The sequence below is a fragment of the Thunnus albacares genome, chromosome 4, assembly GCF_914725855.1.
Source record: "Thunnus albacares chromosome 4, fThuAlb1.1, whole genome shotgun sequence".
NCBI classification, from domain to species: domain Eukaryota; kingdom Metazoa; phylum Chordata; class Actinopteri; order Scombriformes; family Scombridae; genus Thunnus; species Thunnus albacares.
In genome coordinates, this window is record NC_058109.1 from 9,115,538 (window position 1) to 9,129,542 (window position 14,005).

General features: G+C 38.4%; 3 protein-coding genes across 3 annotated transcripts; all 3 read left to right on the forward strand.

Annotated features, from left to right (window-relative positions):
• Positions 1–2,204: 2,204 nt before the first annotated feature.
• Positions 2,205–4,023, forward strand: LOC122981209 (transcription factor HES-5-like). The gene is made up of 2 exons (XM_044349820.1): positions 2,205–2,594; positions 2,706–4,023. Exons 1-2 carry the CDS (start codon positions 2,472–2,474, stop codon positions 3,042–3,044), a joined length of 462 nt encoding a protein of 153 aa, XP_044205755.1. The 5' UTR covers positions 2,205–2,471; the 3' UTR covers positions 3,045–4,023.
• Positions 4,024–6,984: 2,961 nt separating this feature from the next.
• LOC122981278 (enhancer of split mbeta protein-like) lies at positions 6,985–8,593 on the forward strand. Its single transcript, XM_044349928.1, has 2 exons — positions 6,985–7,219; positions 7,330–8,593. The coding sequence occupies exons 1-2, from the start codon at positions 7,097–7,099 to the stop codon at positions 7,666–7,668; spliced, it is 462 nt and encodes a 153-aa protein (XP_044205863.1). The 5' UTR covers positions 6,985–7,096; the 3' UTR covers positions 7,669–8,593.
• Positions 8,594–11,780: 3,187 nt separating this feature from the next.
• On the forward strand, positions 11,781–12,685 carry LOC122981318 (transcription factor HES-5-like). Its single transcript, XM_044349984.1, has 2 exons — positions 11,781–11,887; positions 11,998–12,685. Exons 1-2 carry the CDS (start codon positions 11,825–11,827, stop codon positions 12,328–12,330), a joined length of 396 nt encoding a protein of 131 aa, XP_044205919.1. The 5' UTR covers positions 11,781–11,824; the 3' UTR covers positions 12,331–12,685.
• The last annotated feature ends 1,320 nt before the right edge of the window (positions 12,686–14,005 follow it).

The following is a 14,005-nucleotide window of genomic DNA, read 5'->3' on the forward strand; positions in this document are numbered from 1 at the left end:
TCATTTTTCAATACATCAGACAGTGACATGTTGACAAAAATGCACAAGCAGCTGTGTTCAGTGTGAAAAATAGTGTAAGGTAACAGCACACCAGAGGCACGATGAAGTTAAGTTAGTCTTGTAAAATAATTATAGCGCTTTGCTCACCATACAACCAGCTGAGGCAGCAAGTGTTGGAGTTCAACCCTGTCAGGATAATCTTCATCCAGCCGCTTGTACACTTGCCATAATGGTTTCCATCAAAAGGTCAACTAGCTACACTTGCCATTGAGCACTTTTCTGGCCAATATGTCCAATGTTGCCTAAGTGGCATTTAAAATTTTGAATGACATCTATCCATCCAATCACTTCTTGCATGAAAGATTTCATTGGAATAACTTTACTCGTGGATTCTATGAGAGGGATATTGAGACTGTAGGACATATTTTCTTCCAGTGTGAATCTGTGCAGGAATTTCGGGTTTCATTTCAGAGCTGGCTTCAATCTAAGGACTTATTGCTGCACCCTCTAAATGTGGTGTCAGTTAAAAATGGAATACTTATGAAGGAGAAAAACCTGGATTCTCTGGAAAACAACTTGATTTTATTGGGTAAACACTTTATTCATAGATATAAATATTTAAAAGTTAAGCCCCACATCAACAGATAGAAGAATGAACTCAAACTACTTGCAAAATCTCTTCAATGCATGACGGACAGAAATACCCTGAAGCTTTTTTCTTTATTGGACTAGTTTATGCTACTTGAATAGGACCCTCACTCTTACTTAACTTTAATTAATTTCAGGAAATGTACTTCTTTTTTTTCTTTTTATTTGTCATTGTTTTGTCATTAGTAGGCTAGTGTTCCAACATGAATGTATGTTTTGTATTAGTGAAATATACCATACAGGTCTGTAATTGAAATTTGTTCAATAGGAAGAAGAAGAAGAAGAAGAAGAAGAAGAAGAAGAAGAAAAAGTCCAATGTTGCTCTCAAACTTAAAGGTGTTAGTTGGCTGAACTTCTTGGCTTGATGCCTCAAAATGTGACCAAAGGTGTTGCACCTTCTGGCCTCCCTACTGCTGGTGTACATTAAACTTTGGGTTACAATAACTTTGTAAGATGTTTTCTAATGTTCATGTCTGACGTTTGCTTGCTAAATTGAGGTTGGCGCATAGGTGGTACTTTTCCGCAGTACACAAATATGAGATTTTAGCATTTTACTGTATTAATTGATTATTTATGAGTCCAATATGTGATGTAATCAATTCAAAATTTCACAAATGCCTTAAGTATCCCACCATGAGTGTGTGGGCCCCACCCTCTGGCCTTGGCGCCTGCACGCTGCTTTGCCAGAATATTCAAAAAGTCCATTAGTAGTGGGGCACACCCCTGTTTTCTGTTAATGGATGGAGTGTGGGAAAGCTCTGGAGATCAGAGTTGAGTGTGAATGACATCCACCCCACCAGCAGCAGACTAATTCTCTAAAGGGAATTGGCACACTTCAGCAAACAGCTGCTTCAACCTCCCACCTTCATGTGTAGAGCTGAAATTTTGTCGAAAAGTTCATTGGTACAACAGCATTACTTTGACCGGAGGTCCAAAATCTATGAGATGAGATTCAAAATCATTTTTGTAATACTTTATGATAGATTCAATGTAATTTCAAATTTTACTGCCAGCCAATGGCGTCCTTTCCCTCCAGATGGTTGGTGATGTCATTCTCTGTTTCTATAACAACACACAGCCAGCATCTGTCACTGGAGTCCCTTTGTGGCTCATTGACCACAGTATACAGGGAGTCAGTGTGGGAAAGTGAGATCTACCTTCTACTCACACTGAGGCACGTGTCAAAAGACTCTGTTACATCTGGACAGCAGCATGATTATTGTCTTGAGTTTATTTCAAATGCCATGACTGTGAATCACACTGTTTTTGACATCTTGGAGTATTATTTTGCAAAAGAATGAATTATTGGTGAAAACAAGAAGTTGAAGCAAAAACCATTGTTGCCTGTAAATGATCAATTCAAAATGGAGGATAAATGGCACGAGTTTCACTTGCTATGTTTTACTTTTTTACTCAATACAAAAATCTAGATGAAAAAGTCCACTTAGTTTTTACTTTTATTTTTATCCAACATGAAATCAAACATTACACCATGAATGTTATTCCCTAACATGTGTGATGGGATGATCAGCGTGTGCTCAGTCAAAGTCATTGATCTCAGTATCAGGCAGCAGATCTGGTCTCTACAGGGTCACCACTTTCCCAGATTCACACAGAGCTCTGTGAGTCTCTCTCCATCACCCCCCCAGTCCTCCACCTGTTCCCCTGAGATCTAACCATTGTCCCCCAGGCATTAACAGCATTCAGAATGTTATATCCTCTTTTGTCTCACCAAGCTCTCTGATTGGGTGAGAGTGTGAGAAACTCCAGCCAGACCGAGACCCACACATTCATATGGAGATGTGGGACTATAAATAGGAGGGATGAAGCCAGCAGAGATCAGATTCTCTCTACAGAGACCTCTACAGCACAGAGATCCAGCTATGGCACCTACAATCACTGCAGCAATGACCAACTCTCAGGACCATCTGACTCTGACCCACAAGGTAAATTGAAGATTCATGATGACTTCATCTTTTCATGAGAGGTTGTCATTGTTCATGCTATCATTAAACTCCAGAATAAGTTTATTAATGACTTTGTTTTTCTTTCTGCAGCTCAGAAAGCCTCTGGTGGAGAAGTTACGCAGAGAGCGAATCAACAGCAGCATTGAGCAGCTCAAGTCTCTCCTGGGTCCAGAGTTCGTCAAACAGCAGCCAGACTCCAAGCTGGAGAAAGCAGACATCCTGGAGATGACAGTTTGCTTCCTGACACAGCTGCAGCAGCAGAATCAACAGCAAGGAAGACTGCTGAACCACTTCAACAAGCTGCAGTCTTCCTCTGATAAGAACCTGAGAGAGGCTGACTTCTCTCCTCTGAGCTCCACAGTCCAGACCCAGAACAGCATCACCAAAGAGAAGAGTCCAGTCAACAGCGCCCTCTGGAGGCCGTGGTAGACTCATACAGACTGGAGACACTACCAGACAAACTGAGATGACCATGTTGGTCAAACATTACTGGACTGAATTATTTGAGATTTAATCTACTTGTTCTTCTGTATACAGAAGGCTGATTTGTGTGTTTTTGTATTTGTGCTAGATGACATTTCCTAAGGAAATGACAGCAACAATATCTTTCAAGTGAAGAAAGAGCATCTTGTCATGCATGTAGCATGAACTCAATCTGATTGCATCAGCAATTGTTATTATTCCTTATTGTACTTCATGTATTAGTAGTATATAATGCTATGGTAACATTTGTTACCTTTTGATTGGTATTGATCATCTTGATCAAACTTTTAAATGTCCTTTTCATGGACATATTGTTATAATGGACTTTATGTTACTTTAATCTCTGTGATTAGTTAAAATTGATCTGTTGTAAGATCCAAAAGTTTTCTTAAAGTCACGCTATCACAATTTTCTAGTGATACTTTTATGCCTTGTGGCGCGTCATGTATTGTTACAATATAAGGCTATTTTGGTATTTGTTACCTCTTGATTAGTATTAATCATTTTTAATGTCAATTGTTATATCATAATGGATTTGACTCAAAAGTGATCTGTTTTAAGATCAGTGTGTTTATACTGTTACTGCAAAAGCTTTCATTAATGTCACACTGTCACAGTTTTCCAATGATGATGTGATTTTTGAGAAACAATTGAATTTTCTGTTTATCAAGAATAATGTGATCTGTTGTAAGGTCAGTTTTTGCTTCTGCAAATGTGTAAATCCATTGGCAGTGAGAACTTTGTCCTCAAATACTGTCAATCGATTGTCTTTTATAAAGACAGCTGTTCCTTTACTCTCTCTGAGTACAGCGTGTCTTGTAGAAATCTACAAGTTGTTGTTGTGATGTATCATCACGTCTTGTTGAAACTTGCAAACTTTATGTGGCTCATTGTGCCACGTTGAATAAACAAACACTGCCAGTTGTAAATATGTTTTCTCATGTTATTCAGTGTCATGATTATTCTCTTTATAATTATGGAAAAGAGACTTTCTTCAGTTTTTCATTAAATATATCTGACTTAATTGATAGATGTCTCCATGATAGATCCTAACTCACATATCAAGAGAAAATTCAGCACACATAGTATTTGTACATCTGTAACATACCTGTTAAGTGTGAATGTAAGCATAATCAGTTTTAATGTTGTTCAATTAAGATCTTTGTTGTAGAGAGATTATCAATGTTATCTCACTTTATTTATAAGGAGTAGGTCAAGTCATTAAATCAAATGAGAACATTTTTAATTGCAAATACAGTCTTGCTGCAGCATCTTATTGGCAAAACTGTCAGCTGCAGGTGTTTTAATATAAAGTGTTTGAAGTTAACCATTTCCCTCTTTAAAGAGGTCACACATTGTATCTAGAGTGATGGATAATGAGGCACACTTCCATTGTTCCTCCATTGAAAGCAGTGAATGGACAGAGTGTGGGAAACCAGTGAAACCTCACTCACAGAGCCCCTGTGGGACAATAGATCCAGACCTTTGTCCATAGGGATGGGCATTAAAAGGGACTCTGCTGCCCTCAGTGGAGATCATTTAATCTATTCCTGATAGATATCACAATTTCATCTTGTCTAAAACTATTACTCAAAAATGAGGGTCTCCTCCCAGTGACATGGCCATTTCATATCTTTTTTAAATGAAGTACCAGTACACTACAGGTGTACCCAACACAAGCTTTAGTTAGTTTTACTAGTTAGCAAGCTGTTAGTAACATCTTCATTTTTCAATACATCAGACAGTGACATGTTGACAAAAATGCACAAGCAGCTGTGTTCAGTGTGAAAAATAGTGTAAGGTAACAGCACACCAGAGGCACGATGAAGCTAAGTTAGTCTTGTAAAATAATTATAGTGCTTTGCTCACCATACAACCAGCTGAGGCAGCAAGTGTTGGAGTTCAACCCTGTCAGGATAATCTTCATCCAGCCACTTGTACACTTGCCATAATGGTTTCCATCAAAAGGTCAACGAGCTACACTTGCCATTGAGCACTTTTCTCGCCAATATGTCCAATGTTGCCTAAGTGGCATTTAAAATTTTGAATGACATCTATCCATCCAATCACTTCTTGCATGAAAGATTTCATTGCAATAACTTTATTCGTGGATTCTGTGAGAGGGATATTGAGACTGTAGGACATATTTACTTCCAGTGTGAATCTGTGCAGGAATTTCGGGTTTCATTTCAGAGCTGGCTTCAATCTAAGGACATATTGCTGCACCCTCTAAATGTGGTGTCAGTTAAAAATGGAGTACTTATGAATCAATCAATCAATCAGTTTTTATTTATATAGTGCCAAATCACAACAAAAGTCATCTCAGGGCATTTTTCACAAAGAGCAGGTCGATACCGTACTCTTTAATTTACAGAGACCCAACGATTCTTCAACGAAGAAGAAGAAGAAGAAGAAGAAGAAGAAGAAGAAGAAGAAGAAGAAGAAGAAGAAGAAGAAGAAGAAGAAGAAGAAGAAGAAGAAGAAGAAAGTCCAATGTTGCCTCCAAACTTAAAGGTGTTAGTTGGCTGAACTTCTTGGCTTGATGCCTCAAAATGTGACCAAAGGTGTTGCACATTCTGGCCTCCCTACTGCTGGTGTACGTTAAACTTTGGGTTACAATAACTTTGTAAGATGTTTTCTAATGTTCATGTCTGACGTTTGCTTGCTAAACTGAGGTTGGCACATAGGTGGTACCTTTCCACAGTACACAAATATGAGATTTTAGCATTTTACTGTATTAATTGATTATTTATGAGTCCAATATGTGATGTAATCAATTCAAAATTTCACAAATGCCTTAAGTATCCCACCATGAGTGTGTGGGCCCCACCCTCTACCCTTGGCACCTGCATGCTGCTTTGCCAGAATATTCAAAAAGTCCATTAATAGTGGGGCACACCCCTGTTTTCTGTTAATGGACGGAGTGTGGGAAAGCTCTGGAGATCAGAGTTGAGTGTGAACGACATCCACCCCACCAGCAGCAGACTAATTCTCTAAAGGGAATTGGCACACTTCAGCAAACAGCTGCCTCAACCTCCCACTCTCATGTGTAGAGCTGAAATTTTGTTGAAAAGTTCCTTAGTACAACATTACTTTGACTGGAGGTCCAAAATCTATGAGATGAGATTCAAAATCATTTTTGTAATACTTTATGTTAGATTCACTGTTATTTCAAATTTTACTGCCAGCCAATGGCGTCCTTTCCCTCCAGATGGTTGGTGATGTCATTCTCTGTTTCTATAACAACACACAGCCAGCATCTGTCACTGGAGTCCCTTTGTGGCTCATTGACCACAGTATACAGGGAGTCAGTGTGGGAAAGTGAGATCTACCTTCTACTCACACTGAGGCACGTGTCAAAAGACTCTGTTACATATGGACAGCAGCATGATTATTGTCTTAAGTTTATTTCAAATGCCATGACTGTGAATCACACTGTTTTTGACATCTTGGAGTATTATTTTGCAAAAGAATGAATTATTGGTGAAAACAAGAAGTTGAAGCAAAAACCATCGTTGCCTGTAAATGATCAATTCAAAATGGAGGATAAATGGCACGAGTCTCACTTGCTATGTTTTAATTTTTTACTCAATATGAAAATCTAGATGAGAAAGTCCACTTAGTTTTTACTTTTATTTTTATCCTACATGTAATCAAACATTACACCATGAATGTTATTCCCTCACATGTGTGATGGGATGATCAGCGTGTGCTCAGTCAAAGTCATTGATCTCAGCATCAGGCACGAGATCTGGTCTCTACAGGGTCACCACTTTCCCAGATCCACACAGAGCTCTGTGAGTCTCTCTCCATCATCCCCCCAGTCCTCCACCTGTTCCCCTGAGATCTAACCATTGTCCCCCAGGCATTAACAGCATTCAGCATGTTATATCCTCTTTTGTCTCACCAAGCTCTCTGATTGGATGTGACTGTGAGAAACTTCAACCAGACTGAGACCCACACATTCATATGGAGATGTGGGACTATAAATAGGAGGGATGAAACCAGCAGAGATCAGATTCTCTCTACAGAGACCTCTACAGCACAGAGATCCAGCTATGGCACCTACAATCACTGCAGCAACGACCAACTCTCAGGACCATCTGACTCTGACCCACAAGGTAAATTGAAGATTCATGATGACATCATCTTGTCATGAGAGGTTGTTCTTGTTATGCTAACACTAATCTCCAGAATAAGTTGATTAATGACTTTATTCTTCTTTCTGCAGCTCAGAAAGCCTCTGGTGGAGAAGTTACGCAGAGAACGAATCAACAGCAGCATTGAGCAGCTCAAGTCTCTCCTGGGTCCAGAGTTCCTCAAACAGCAGCCAGACTCCAAGCTGGAGAAAGCAGACATCCTGGAGATGACAGTTTGCTTCCTGACACAGCTGCAGCAGCAGAATCAACAGCAAGGAAGACTGCTGAACCACTTCAACAAGCTGCAGTCTTCCTCTGATAAGAACCTGAGAGAGGCTGACTTCTCTCCTCTGAGCTCCACAGTCCAGACCCAGACCAGCATCACCAAAGAGAAGAGTCCAGTCAACAGCGCCCCCTGGAGGCCGTGGTAGACTCATACAGACTGGAGACACTACCAGACAAACTGAGATGACCATGTTGGTCAAACATTACTGGACTGAATTATTTGAGATTTAATTCACTTGTTCTTCTGTATACAGAAGGCTGATTTTTGTGTTTTTGTATTTGTGCTAGATGACATTTCCTAAGGAAATGACAGCAACAATATCTTTCAAGTGAAGAAAGAGCATCTTGTCATGCATGTAGCATGAACTCAATCTGATTGCATTAGCAATTGTTATGCCTCATTGTACTTCATGTATTTGCAGTATATAATGCTATGGTAACATTTGTTACCTTTTGATTGGTATTGATCATGTTGATCAAAAATTGAAATGTCCTTTTCATGGACATATTGTTTTAATGGACTTTATGTTACTTTAATCTCTGTGATTAGTCAAAATTGATCTGTTGTAAGATCCAAAAGTTTTCTTAAAATCACGCTATCACAATTTTCTAGTGATACTTTTATGCCTCATGGCGCGTCATGTATTGTTACAATATAATGCTATTTTGTTAGCTCTTGATTAGTATTAATCATTTTTAATGTCAATTGTTATATCATAATGGATTTGACTCAAAAGTGATCTGTTTTAAGATCAGTGTGTTTATACTGTTACTGTAAAAGTTTTCATTAATGTCACACTGTCACAGTTTTCCAATGATGATGTGATTTTTGAGAAACAATTGAATTTTGTGTTTATCAAGAATAATGTGATCTGTTGTAAGGTCAGTTTTTGCTTCTGCAAATGTGTTAATCCATTGGCAGTGAGAACTTTGTCCTCAAATACTGTCAATCGATTGTCTTTTATAAAGACAGCTGTTCCTTTACTCTCTCTGAGTACAGTGTGTCTTGGAGAAATCTACAAGTTGTTGTTGTGATGTATCATCACGTCTTGTTGAAACTTGCAAACTTTATGTGGCTCATTGTGCCACGTTGAATAAACAAACAATGCCAGTTGCAAATATGTTTTCTCATGTTATTCAGTGTCATGATTATTCTCTTTATAATTATGGAAATGAGACTTTCCTCAGTTTTTCATTAAATCCATCTGACTTAATTGATAGATGTCTCCATGATACATCCTAACTCACATATCAAGAGAAAATTCAGCACACATAGTATTTGTAGTATTTGTACATCTGTAACATACTTGTTAAGTGTGAATGCAAGCATAATCAGTTTTAATGTTGTTCAATTAAGATCTTTGTTGTAGAGAGATTATCAATATTATCTCACTATTTATAAGGAGTAGGTCAAGTCATTAAATCAAATGAGAACATTTTTAATTGCAAATACAGTCTTGCTGCAGCATCCTTTTGGCAAAACTGTCAGTTGCAGGTGTTTTAATATAAAATGTTTGAAGTTAACCATTTCCCTCTTTAAAGAGGTCACACATTGTATCTAGAGTGATGGATAATGAGGCACACTTCCATTGTTCCTCCATTGAAAGCCGTGAATGGGCAGAGTGTGGGAAACCAGTGAAACCTCACTCACAGAGCCCCTGTGGGACAATAGATCCAGACCTCTGTCCATAGGGATGGGCATTAAAAGGGACTCTGCTGCCCTCAGTGGAGATCATTTAATCTATTCCTGATAGATATCACAATTTCATCTTGTCTAAAACTATTACTCAAAAATGAGGGTCTCCTCCCAGTGACATGGCCACTTCATATCTTTTTTAAATGAAGCACCAGTACATTACAGGAGACGATATAGTGTTGTCTGTATTATGTGTACCCAACACAAGCTTTAGTTAGTTTTACTAGTTAGCAAGCTGTTAGTTACATCAATTCATTTTTCAATACATCAGACAGTGACATGTTGACAAAAATGCACAAGCAGCTGTGTTCAGTGTGAAAAATAGTGTAAGGTAAGATGAATTATGAATCAATCAATCAATCAATCAATCAATCAGTTTTTATTTATATAGTGCCAAATCACAACAAAAGTCATCTCAGGGCACTTTTCACATAGAGCAGGTCTGTACCGTACCCTTTAATTTACAGAGACCCAACAATTCCCCCCATGAGCACGCACTTGGTGACAGTGGTAAGGAAAAACTCCACTTTAACGGTTTAAATAAATTGATTTTATTGGGTAAACACTTTATTCATAGATGTTAATATGTAAATGTTAAGCCTCACATCAGCAGATAGAAGAATGAACTCAAACTATTTGCAAAATCTCTTCAATGCATGATGGACAGAAATGCCCTGAAACTTTTTTCTTCATTGGACTAGTTTATGCTGCTTGAATAGGACCCTCACTCTTACTTAACTTTAATTAAATTCATGAAATGTACTTCTTTTGTTTCTTTTTATTTGTCATTGTTTTGTCATTAGTAAGCTAGTGTTCCAACATGAATGTACGTTTTGTATTAGTGAAATATACCATACAGGTCTGTAATTGATATTTGTTCAATAAGAAGAAGAAGAAGAAGAAGAAGAAGAAGAAGCAGAAGAAGAAGAAGAAGAAGAAGAAAGTCCAACGTTGCCTCCAAACTTAAAGGTGTTAGTTGGCTGAACTTCTTGGCTTGATGCCTCAAAATGTGACCAAAGGTTTTGCACCTTCTTGCTTCCCTACTGCTGGTGTACGTCAAACTTTGGGTGTCAATAACTTTGTAAGATGTTTTCTAATGTTCATGTCTGATGTTTGCTTGCTAAATTGAGGTTGGCGCATAGGTGGTACTTTCCTCGAGGCAACTAGAGTCATCCAGTATCCACTTCCTGTCACAATTATTACTTGAGTGGACAAAACTGCTTAATCTGATGTTCTGTCCTGATGTTTTTACCCTGACCCAGTACACAAATATGAAATTTTAGCATTTTACTGTATTAATTGATTAATTATGAGTCCAATATGTGAAGTAATCAATTCAAAATTTCACAAATGCCTTAAGTATCCCACCATGAGTCTGTGGACCCCACCCTCTATCCTTGGCGCCTGCATGCTGCTTTGCCAGAATACTCAAAAAGTCCATTAGTAGTGGGGCACACCCCTGTTTTCTGTTAATGGACGGAGTGTGGGAACGCTCTGGAGATCAGAGTTGAGTGTGAATGACATCCACCCCACCAGCAGCAGACTAATTCTCTAAAGGGAATTGGCACACTTCAGCAAACAGCTGCCTCAACCTCCCGCCTTCATGTGTAGAGCAGAAATTTTGTTGAAAAGTTCATTGGTACAACACCATTACTTTGACTGGAAGTCCAAAATCTATGAGATGAGGTTCAAAATCATTTTTGTAACACTTTATGTTAGATTCACTGTTATTTCAAATTTTACTGCCAGCCAATGGCGTCCTTTCCCTCCAGATGGTTGGTGATGTCATTCTCTGTTTCTATAACAACACACAGCCAGCATCTGTCACTGGAGTCCCTTTGTGGCTCATTGACCACAGTATACAGGGAGTCAGTGTGGGAAAGTGAGATCTACCTTCTACTCACACTGAGGCACGTGTCAAAAGACTCTGTTACATCTGGACAGCAGCATGATTATTGTCTTGAGTTTATTTCAAATGCCATGACTGTGAATCACACTGTTTTTAACATCTTGGAGTACTATTTTGCAAAATAATGAATTATTGGTGAAAACAAGAAGTTGAAACCACTGTAAATAATCAATTCAAAATGGAGGATAAATGGCACGAATTTCACTTGCTATGTTTTACTTTTTTACTCTATACGAAATTCTAGATGAAAAAGTCCACTTAGTTTTTACTTTTATTTCTAACCTACATGTAATCAAACATTACACCATGAATGTTATTCCCTCACATGTGTGATGGGATGATCAGCGTGTGCTCAGTCAAAGTCATTGATCTCAGCATCAGGCAGCAGATCTGGTCTCTACAGGGTCACCACTTTCCCAGATCCACACAGAGCTCTGTGAGTCTCTCTCCATCACCCCCCCAGTCCTCCACCTGTTCCCCTGAGATCTAACCATTGTCCCCCAGGCATTAACAGCATTCAGCATGTTATATCCTCTTTTGTCTCACCAAGCTCTCTGATTGGCTGAGAGTGTGAGAAACTCCAGCCAGACGGAGACCCACACATTCATATGGAGATGTGGGACTATAAATAGGAGGGATGTAGCCAGCAGAGATCAGATTCTCTCTACAGAGACCTCTACAGCACAGAGATCCAGCTATGGCACCTACAATCACTGCAGCAATGACCAACTCTCAGGACCATCTGACTCTGACCCACAAGGTAAATTGAAGATTCATGATGACTTCATCTTGTCATGACAGGTTGTTCTTTTTATGCTAACATTAAACTCCAGAATAAGTTGATTAATGACTTTGTTCTTCTTTCTGCAGCTCAGAAAGCCTCTGGTGGAGAAGTTACGCAGAGAGCGAATCAACAGCAGCATTGAGCAGCTCAAGTCTCTCCTGGGTCCAGAGTTCGTCAAACAGCAGCCAGACTCCAAGCTGGAGAAAGCAGACATCCTGGAGATGACAGTTTGCTTCCTGACACAGCTGCAGCAGCAGAATCAACAGCAAGGAAGACTGCTGAACCACTTCAACAAGCTGCAGTCTTCCTCTGATAAGAACCTGAGAGAGGCTGACTTCTCTCCTCTGAGCTCCACAGTCCAGACCAGCATCACCGAAGAGAAGAGTCCAGTCAACAGCGCCCTCTGGAGGCCGTGGTAGACTCATACAGACTGGAGACACTACCAGACAAACTGTGATGACCATGTTGGTCAAAGATTACTGGACTGAATTATTTGAGTTTTAATTCACTTGTTCTTCTGTATACAGAAGGCTGATTTGTGTGTTTTTGTATTTGTGCTAGATGACATTTCCTAAGGAAATGACAGCAACAATATCTTTCAAGTGAAGAAAGAACATCTTGTCATGCATGTAGCATGAACTCAATCTGATTGCATCAGCAATTATTATGCCTCATTGTACTTCATGTATTTGCAGTATATAATGCTATGGTAACATTTGCTACCTTTTGATTGGTATTGATCATCTTGATCAAACTTTTAACCGTCCTTTTTTTGGACATATTGTTTTAATGGACTCTATGTTACTTTAATCTCTGTGATTAGTCAAAATTGATCTGTTGTAAGATCCAAATGTTTAACCTTTTTTTATAAAAAGTTTTCTTAGTCACTTTATCACAATTTTCTAGTGATACTTTTATGCCTCATGGCGCGTCATGTATTGTTACAATATAATGCTATTTTGGTATTTGTTACCTCTTGATTAGTATTAATCATTTTTAATGTTAATTGTTATACCATAATGGATTTTACTCAAAAGTGATCTGTTTTAAGATCAGTTTGTTCATACTGTTATAGTAAAAGTTTTCATTATGTCACACTGTCACAGTTTTCCAGTGATGATGTGATTTTTACATTTTGAGAATCAATTGAATTTCGTGTTTATCAAGAATAATGTGATCTGTTGTAAGGTCAGTTTTTACTGCTGCAAATTTGTAAATCCATTGGCAGTGAGAACTTTGTCCTCAAATACTGTCAATCGATTGTCTTTTATAAAGACAGCTGTTCCTTTACTCTCTCTGAGTACAGTTTGTCTTGTAGAAATCTACAAGTTGTTGTTGTGATGTATCATCACGTCTTGTTGAAACTTGCAAACTTTATGTGGCTCATTGTGCCACGTTGAATAAACAAACACTGCCAGTTGTAAATTTTGCTTTCTCATGTTATTCAGTGTCATGATTATCCTCTTTATAATTATGGAAAAGAGACTTTCTTCAGTTTTTCATTAAATATATCTGACTTAATTGATAGATGTCTCCATGATAGATCCTAACTCACATATCAAGATAAAATTCAGCACACATAGTATTTGTACATCTGTAACATACCTGATAAGTGTGAATGCAAGCATAATCAGTTTTAATGTTGTTCAATTAAGATCTTTGTTGTAGAGAGATTATCAGTGTTATCTCACTTTATTTATAAGGAGTAGGTCAAGTCATGAAACCAAATGAGAACATTTTTAATTGCAAATACAGTCTTGCTGCAGCATCTTATTGGCAAAACTGTCAGCTGCAGGTGTTTTAATATAAAAATGTTTGAAGTTAACCATTTCCCTCTTTAAAGAGGTCACACATTGTATCTAGAGTGATGGATAATGAGGCACACTTCCTTTGTTCCTCCATTGAAAGCAGTGAATGGACAGAGTGTGGGAAACCAGTGAAACCTCACTCACAGAGCCCCTGTGGGACAATAGATCCAGACCTCTGTCCATAGGGACAGACATTAAAAGGGACTCTGCTGCCCTCAGTGGAGATCATTTAATCTATTCCTGATAGATATCACAAGTTTATCTTGTCTAAAACTATATTCTTAGG

Bases quoted from the DNA above. Each gene is read 5' to 3' on its own strand.
- LOC122981209 (XM_044349820.1), top strand. From the start codon at position 2,472: ATGAAGCCAGCAGAGATCAGATTCTCTCTACAGAGACCTCTACAGCAC. The intron at 2,595-2,705 runs GTAAATTGAAGA...TTCTTTCTGCAG, and splicing joins ATCTGACTCTGACCCACAAG to CTCAGAAAGCCTCTGGTGGA.
- LOC122981278 (XM_044349928.1), top strand. From the start codon at position 7,097: ATGAAACCAGCAGAGATCAGATTCTCTCTACAGAGACCTCTACAGCAC. The intron at 7,220-7,329 runs GTAAATTGAAGA...TTCTTTCTGCAG, and splicing joins ATCTGACTCTGACCCACAAG to CTCAGAAAGCCTCTGGTGGA.
- LOC122981318 (XM_044349984.1), top strand. From the start codon at position 11,825: ATGGCACCTACAATCACTGCAGCAATGACCAACTCTCAGGACCATCTG. The intron at 11,888-11,997 runs GTAAATTGAAGA...TTCTTTCTGCAG, and splicing joins ATCTGACTCTGACCCACAAG to CTCAGAAAGCCTCTGGTGGA.